Genomic DNA, 7,966 nt, shown 5'->3' with positions numbered 1-7,966 from the left:
AAGATAGCGATGGTATAGGTACCGTCCTTACCAAAGTAGGGCGCAGTTACTCATTGCAAGCCCACGCAACTCTAAACTGTTTCCGCGTATTCCCACTGAAATGTAATAATACTTTGAAGTGGGTATTATTCCGCGTTTAGTTGTGACGTTTTAGTCATGCGTTTAGTCTTTGACAGTTCGTTAAAAATGCGTAAGCTGTGTATCATAGTAATAATTTGTGTGCTGTTAATGCTTATCGCGACAGATACTTCCGCGTACATTACGGGCTGTAAGTATTTGCCTGAGTAAAAATTATGAATCTAAAAGTAAACTAGACGATTAGCGGGAAATTTCACATGAAATTGTACCTAACCTAAATTTACTTCCAGACTCGATGGAAAGTAAAGATATTTGCCATCCTCTAGGCAATAAAAAAACCAATGAATTACCCAACATTGATGATTCGGCTGTGATTATTAAGCCTGACCACATGTTCGATCGATGGACTGCGATCACTGCCGATCAAACATGCAAATTTGTTTTCAAAACTGCAAACCGTCATATAGGCTTGTTCGCCGTTATACAGAAAATGTCATTTCGAACTAACGGAACCAACCCAAATAATGGAACCAAGAATTGCATAGATTATATTCAGGTAAATCAATTCAATTTTATTGTCAACAGCACCGGCTATTTGTCACCAGACAGTTGTGAAACATCAACAGAAATATCTTATCAGTTCAAGGAAGATAGCGGAAAAAGCCATAAGTTCTGCGGCACATTCAATCAGAGAGACAAAAGCTCTCAGGAAAGCACGGAAACACCAAATTCCATACAATTTGGAAAATTGGAATTTAAAAGTCCCAAGGGAAAATTGGAGACTCATATATCAATCTCCAAACAAAGATTACTGCCTGGCGAATATCTGGATATTAGCATTGTCTACACGCCTTACAAAGGTGTTTTTTTATTATGTGACAACTTGATTTTCTACTTACTTCGACTTGATCCTTACTAAAGGATATCATTTGTTCAATTCCATTAAACAGTAACGAAAATAGGAATCTTACGTACTGTTTTTTTTTTTACAGAATGCGACAAAGTGAACGATCCAAGTAAATACCCACCAAATACTAACAATACGTGTATATGGGCAGGTTATTACTGTGATGGTTATAAAAATTGTGCCTTTGACAATTGCCTGGATGAGGCTGGTTGTGAAATACCTGTCGAAGGCACCTCTGGTACAAAGGTGACCATGGGTGCCGTGGGTACGCTCATATTTGCCTTCTTATTGTTTCTCACGTGTTTGTGGGTTTGTCGCAGGCATAAAAAATTATGTTGGTCTCCTGACTGTGCTGGACCGAACGTTGACAGTGCAAATTCTCAACCCTTAGATTTGGGAATACGAGATGTTAATAGTCAGTCGAACGTTCCCAGTGCGCCAATATTACATGAGCCAACGACACGGCCTGTTCAGGACAAAGATCTACCTCCGAGTTACGATTCACTCTTTCCAGATCCAACCGTAGCTGGAACTACTACGTAATTTTTTTTATCTGAGTCAGGAAGTAAAACTTTCATTTGCATTACAGTCATTAGTTCAAATCGTCAGAGTAACTGATTGTTGGACAAATATGAAAATGAAAATGAAATCTCAGTCGGAATTTCGTGCCAAAAAATAAAAAAAAAACGACATTTCGATTTTTGAGAAGCGCTGAACAATTTTTAAAGCCTTCTTCAATTTATTTGCGCAGGATACGTTTTTTAATGCAATGTTTTCTACAACGATAACGTTTTCGTAGAAGACACATGTACAATCGTTTTGCTTTTTTTTTTTTTTCAATTATTGGTAAAACAATACCGTAACTTTAATTGCGTTCATTCGTTATAGAAAATCATGTTTTTTTTTTCTCTTGAATGCTAGATAAATCTGCCACACGGGTACTGGCAATAGATATTTGACGTGTGATAGAATATTGGCAAGGAAAGTGAGACTAAAATATAATATTTGCACTCGCATGTTGTATTTCGTGTGATAATTGGTTGGCTTTACAAATAATAAGTAAATTCAAAGTATGATTTCGATAAGAAAATTAAGATCTTCTAAATCATGCATATTTAGTCTAAACTAAAGTCTTTTCCTGCATTCATAAAATGAGAAAATTGTAAATACAGCAACTATCAGCCAATCTCTATTTAACAATACAAATAGCTGCGTACATACTGAAGTACAGAATCTCCAATGTGATAGTTTTTAATTATTTTTATACTATGAATATAAAATAATATAAAATAATATTTGATCAAATTTACCACCATATAATACGAAGCGCATACCGACCGCTGCTGCGATAGTTGGAATATTTTGCAACGTCCGAGTATACTGTTTATCACAAAATAAGTTTCCTACGGTCGTTTGTAAAGCTGTATATCAATTTTTATTTTTATCCATGTATTTAACCCTGACATTTCGATGCTATTGATATATATAACGGTACTTATATTTTTTTTTCTTTTGTTATGTATATATTGGCAGTTTACAAAATATGCATTAGGAACACACTGGCCATAATTTTTTTTTTCCCATTTTGTATACAAATTAATTACCATTAAATAAGTTTTTTTGCACAAGAATAAACGGAATGACGGTTTTTATTATTATTTTTTTTTCTTCAAAAGCTAATGTGTTTTTCAAAAAATTATTATGATTTAACAATTTGATATGAAATAATTCGGAGGCTTACAACCTTTCTCGGCAAAAGTTAGGTTTGGTTACATGTAATAAACTTATATGTTGAGAAATTATTTGATATTTTGTAGCAGTGAGAAATATTTTTTGAAAAACGATGAAAAATACAATTTTTTTTTTTGTATAAAGTGCCATGACTTTTTATGCGGTCGTTAACGAATTTATTAGTTAATCTTAAGCCTATGTCAAGTTAGAGGAGTCTGATTAACGATGGACCAAGATAAAAGTTTGAAAATATATTTTATCGAGAATACCCATTCTTTTAAAATAACTGTGATATACATAGGGATATACAAGTTCAAGAAAAATTCTGATACAATACGAATCTCAATACTAGTGCATGTTTCAAGGACGGGTAATGAATTAGTATAAAAACCAAAAACATCTCCGGTTATTTTATAGCCAACACAATATTTAAACACATAGCAATTTCTACTTATTTTTATAGAATAATAATTATATAATATCGACATACCGGGTAAAAAAATATCCAACTGTACCACAGTGCGATTAAATTTCGTATAAAGAATACATCTAGATAGATTTACGATTTTCCTATTTATGGATTATATATATTCAGTAAAAGAAACAGTATCTGTGTTATAATATTCTTGTAAATATAAAATTTCGTACCGTGAATTTGTTTCTTATACGATACCTTTTTGAAAATCACGAAACTTCATGCCGTAAATTTTGATCATCATATTACGCACAATTCGGAAGAGAAACGACATTTGTACCTTATTTCTTCCACATGCAACTGAGTTTTGTTGGAAGAGTTACCCAATATTCTGAAAAAGTTTTCAAATAAACAGTAAACGACCGTTCTCTTCCAAAATTGAACAATTATGCACTCACCATGTTTCGACATTTTAGCTGGTAGTAGCAGTAACGTGTTCCAGGTGCCACAAAACTGTATTAATAATATTATCGATTTCTATGGGGCCAGAACTCAGTTGATGATTGTCCTCGTAAACCAGCATCCTTAGGAAAAATTGAAAAACATTTTCATACCGAAATTTAGATTTCACTCCCGGACGTGTAGAATAATAATATTTCCAAAAAAAAAACCTTCATGTATACGTACTTGGTTACAACGTTGATGGCCTTAAGTCGTTGATACCAAAGTTTTCCCTGTGACGATGGCACACGCAGGTCATTAGTTCCAATCAGCATCAACGTAGGTGCTCTAACTTTATCCGCATGTATGATCGGTGAACTTTCAAACATTTTGACAAACATTTCTGTACCCAGCGGTTGTGGAACAGATTCATGATAGGAAAAGCCTGTCACAGCTGGACACCTGTAAATTGATTGAAACGTTAGGTAAATAACATGTCTTTCACGAAAGGAACGATTACTTGCTTTCGATATTTTTGTGCAGAATTTGCGTTGACCTAAAGGTTTTAAACATATCCCTTAGTGATTCATGTCATTTTCGTATTCTAATTTGTTGTGTATATATCACGTATAAATAATGCCAGGCTTACAAGATATGCATATACGAGATTATTTCTTCTGCTGAGAGTGTATTTCGGCTAGAAGTAACAACTCTGTATCAAATGATTATTGTTCAAGAGAAGTAGTGATCATTATTCTTACCAATCTGGGATATCCGATATTGTGAACATAGCTGCAATATCGATCACTGGATTCCTCGCGACTACTGATCTGTACAGGTTCTAAAAGCAGAAGAAAAAATATAACTATGCATATTTTCCTAAATTAGTTTTGTCGAAGTTGAGGTATCTATCTATCTATCGATACAGCGCAGATAGGCGACAACTTACGGGATATTGACCACTTAAATGAGCTACTAAAAAGCCTCCGTGAGATCCTCCAGAAAGTCCCATACGCGAGGCATCGAGCCACGGATATTTCTCTAGTGCTTCCCGGGTAGCACTCACACAGTCCAAGGTATCTGCTGTTCCAACTTTTCCCTGCAGGAACTCGACATTTTTCGAGCCCATTCCAGTTGATCCACGGAAATTAACTTGTAATATTCCAAAACCTGAGAGTATCAGTTTCATCAACAATGACGTTATTGTGATTCTTAGCACCAAGGTAACGTAATGCAATTGGGAATTACGCTACTAACCGAGAAGAGCTAAAACTGTATTCTCCACTGAGAAAGAATTTGCATACGAGGAATGTGGCCCGCCATGTGGTGTTACTATCAGAGGTGTCGATGCGGCATCTCCAGTTTTAGGGCCAAAGTATATAGAGTTGAACTGTTCTGTTGTTTGTGAAAAGAACAGACATGCGATCGGTGAGATATTGGCCTAGCGGCAACAATGAATAGGTTCACAAATGTGTTTACTTACTAACTTCGTCGTTATTGTCGTACATATGTTCAATGAATTCGTACTTCAGGTTTTCTAGACCCTCGATTTGCAGCGGTACAGTAATTTCTACTCGTTCGATATTTCCCAGCTGCGTCGCAGCTGGATTGAACCGCCCGACGGCAAGTCTAGTTGGTTCGACAAGAGAAGTTCTTACAAATGCAACGATGTCATTTTTCACGTCCAGTATAGATAAGCTACTTGTATCGTTGACAATTTCAATAATATTTTTTGACTCTGTAACGAATAGGATTGATGAGAATTTTACTGATCATACAGAAAGTGAACTACAACTTTAAGTTATACTGCTATAATGTTTCTCCAACCTATATTTATGATGTAAGATTTTGTATTTGCACGCTGGGCTGTACTGAGAAACAGATATTGGGAATCGTTACTCCAGCAACGTAAAGGCAAAGATTGGTTGTAGAGCCCATAAAATTGCTTCTCATCGGTTATTGTAATACTGACGTTGATCACGTTAACCAAGATCTCAGGCTGAAAAAGAATTTTAACTATTGGTTAACAGTTTCGTTGTAAATTGAATAATTTTTCCAACTAATATCATTGCTGTTAGAGATGGATCTCAGCTGTGTAAACTCATGCAAAATATCAAAGAATCGAACCGTGGTCACAGTGTTAGTCCATTCTTTCCGCATCAATCTCTGAGCATTGTGGTGTGGTCCACCAGCCTGTCTCTCTAGCCATATTAGATACTTTCCGTTGGGACTGAAACGTGGTGAGCGTACAGCGCAGTTGTTGGCTGATAACTCGGCTATATTAGAATTTGGAATTGAAAACCGAAAATTAATGTTGTGCTGTCCAATGGAATAAGCCGATTAATCGTTTATTTGAGAATCAGTGAACTCACTGTATTCTCCATCCTTCAGATGAAATATCCACGATTCCCTGTTTGTACACGCAGTGAGGCCTAAGTATCGCGGTTCATGTTTCCAGGCAACGCCGACAACGCCCTGCCCGTCCGGAGTCCATTGCGGTTGTCCGGGGGAAAGATAATCTGGGATACCAGACAAAGCCGTAATCGTATCTGCCTCTGTATCTAAAATCACGACTACAGGTCGATGTTTGCCAACTAAACGCTCTCCCCAATGTGGCTTATACAAATACTCGTTCCCCTGTAATCAAGACGCAAGATTTACTTTTGAATGTAAAAAAAATAAGCATTCGACGAAAATTATGTTAGAGATCGTCACAAAATCAAGGGTACAAGTGCAACATTTTTATGGATTTGTAAATATGTAATTACAATATGAAAGGCTCTTGAATATTCCAATAAAGTAGTATCGGTTGGATCAAATTATAATTATTTGGAATCAGACTGTTGTATCTTACAATTATCAATAATCTCATTATCTATGAAATGTGTAACAGACTTGTTATCAGTAAAAATAAATCTGAGATAGTGAGGACGTTTAATATCAGCGAGAGCTTAGTATAAATTTTTCTAATACAAATATATTAGGAAACTTGAATGTCATTTGAATTGCGGTTTCAAGTTTTTGCAACGTTGTTGTTAATAATATTGAAAGACATTCGTACCCTTGTAGTTTCTTCATCATTCGACTTGGCTTTTGATGTTGGATTTAGAGATGCTTGCTTATAAAATGGTTCTGACTTGGGTAGCTTCTTTTCAGCTATATAAATTAGCTTGGTTTTGTCGGGGGACCAATTGAAAGCTCCAAATTCAGCTGAAAATCGCGTTTTTTTTTTTTTTTTATCAAGGAGAAATGATTTTTTGCTGCTTGAAACGGTGAAATATATAACCTAGTTCTTTTATCTGTACTTACAGTCAGTATAAATATCACCATGAACATCTAGGGCTGCCAAGTCGTAATTTTTTACCAAATGTTGCCTGTCCCAGATTTCAATAAATTGTTTCGATGCATTGTCTACCGTAGCTTGACGCAGTACTGCTCTACGCTGCTCGTCCTCGGTAGTTGACGAGGTGATCCTTAAAAAAGTAACATGCATTAAAACTACGAATACTAATTCTTTGACGAATCGATATTAACGCTTCAGTTTTCTTACTCCGTCGTTACGTCGATAGGAAAGGTTTCAGAGATTTTATTAAGGCTTGAATCTAAGAGATGTTGCTGAGTAAATCTTTGAGTCGCACGTCTGTCTAGATTTCTCTGCGTCCAAGCACTTTGGACGACAACTCCATTTGCATTGACGTCTAAAATTCTTGCATCGGATAGTGCCGGGTTTATTACCACCGATTTGTATAGATTGAGAATTCTGTCGATCTAAAACGTTAAACAATTGAAATTTTTAATTTTAAGTGCCTTTAGCTTAATCAATTCATAAATATTTATCACAACAATGGTAACTGTGTTTAACTTACTTGCGTCGATGTCATTTTCGTCCCTTCGCTATGATAACCGCAGTAATTATGATTTCGTCTAGTCTTGGGAAATAATCTCAACTTATAACGATACCGATCGCAGCTTATTGTTAGACACAGACGCTGTTGTAGAAAATTAATTCTAGTGATAAGAGATACAAGTAAACCGCAGTTCTTTGAACCGCAATTCATTTACAAAACAAATAACACAAGTACGTTATGTTTGAACGTGTGTATGTCAGGTTCACACGCCATGAAAGTTGTGTGTGTGTGTGTGTGTTTGTATTGAAAACTAGACGGGAGGCAAATATATTTTCACATTGCAGCTTGCAAACGTGTCAAAAATTTGTCGTGGCAACTGCTATCTATACCGGGACAATCTCTTGAAACTATACATGGGTATAAATTGCTATTCATCCCGTCAAAATTGAATGATACTTAGGTCGATAATTAAGAAACTAAACGTACCGACCTCCTAGCAACGAGCAACACGGCGAACATCTACCCGCGATTTCATATTTTCATTTG

At 35.8% G+C, this 7,966-nt stretch overlaps 2 protein-coding genes across 2 annotated transcripts; one reads left to right on the top strand and one right to left on the bottom strand.

Moving 5' to 3' along the window:
* Positions 1–39: 39 nt before the first annotated feature.
* On the top strand, positions 40–3,203 carry LOC124181660. Its single transcript, XM_046568434.1, has 4 exons — positions 40–268; positions 369–634; positions 719–938; positions 1,071–3,203. The coding sequence occupies exons 1-4, from the start codon at positions 157–159 to the stop codon at positions 1,526–1,528; spliced, it is 1,056 nt and encodes a 351-aa protein (XP_046424390.1). The 5' UTR covers positions 40–156; the 3' UTR covers positions 1,529–3,203.
* Positions 2,953–7,800, bottom strand: LOC124181653 (acylamino-acid-releasing enzyme-like). The gene is made up of 14 exons (XM_046568425.1): positions 7,439–7,800; positions 7,123–7,340; positions 6,882–7,045; positions 6,634–6,782; positions 5,945–6,209; positions 5,700–5,848; positions 5,400–5,571; positions 5,056–5,310; positions 4,830–4,967; positions 4,522–4,742; positions 4,334–4,413; positions 3,819–4,034; positions 3,590–3,715; positions 2,953–3,522 (listed from the first exon to the last, which is right to left on the bottom strand). Exons 1-13 carry the CDS (start codon positions 7,628–7,630, stop codon positions 3,604–3,606), a joined length of 2,331 nt encoding a protein of 776 aa, XP_046424381.1. The 5' UTR covers positions 7,631–7,800; the 3' UTR covers positions 2,953–3,522; positions 3,590–3,603.
* Between the last annotated feature and the right edge of the window lie 166 nt (positions 7,801–7,966).

The sequence above is a fragment of the Neodiprion fabricii genome, chromosome 4 (genome assembly GCF_021155785.1).
Source record: "Neodiprion fabricii isolate iyNeoFabr1 chromosome 4, iyNeoFabr1.1, whole genome shotgun sequence".
Taxonomy (NCBI): Eukaryota; Metazoa; Arthropoda; class Insecta; order Hymenoptera; family Diprionidae; genus Neodiprion; species Neodiprion fabricii.
This window is presented reverse-complemented; position numbering and strand designations above follow the sequence as displayed.

What these genes read in the sequence shown, in the direction of transcription:
- LOC124181660 (XM_046568434.1), top strand. Translation starts at nt 157, where the DNA reads ATGCGTTTAGTCTTTGACAGTTCGTTAAAAATGCGTAAGCTGTGTATC. An exon ending in TTCCGCGTACATTACGGGCT is followed by an intron (nt 269 to 368) that starts GTAAGTATTTGC and finishes ATTTACTTCCAG; the next exon opens with ACTCGATGGAAAGTAAAGAT. An exon ending in ATTGCATAGATTATATTCAG is followed by an intron (nt 635 to 718) that starts GTAAATCAATTC and finishes ATATCTTATCAG; the next exon opens with TTCAAGGAAGATAGCGGAAA.
- LOC124181653 (XM_046568425.1), bottom strand. Translation starts at nt 7,630, where the DNA reads ATGAATTGCGGTTCAAAGAACTGCGGTTTACTTGTATCTCTTATCACT. An exon ending in TCTGAAGGATGGAGAATACA is followed by an intron (nt 5,849 to 5,944) that starts GTGAGTTCACTG and finishes ATTCTAATATAG; the next exon opens with CCGAGTTATCAGCCAACAAC. An exon ending in GCCATCAACGTTGTAACCAA is followed by an intron (nt 3,716 to 3,818) that starts GTACGTATACAT and finishes ATTTTTCCTAAG; the next exon opens with GATGCTGGTTTACGAGGACA.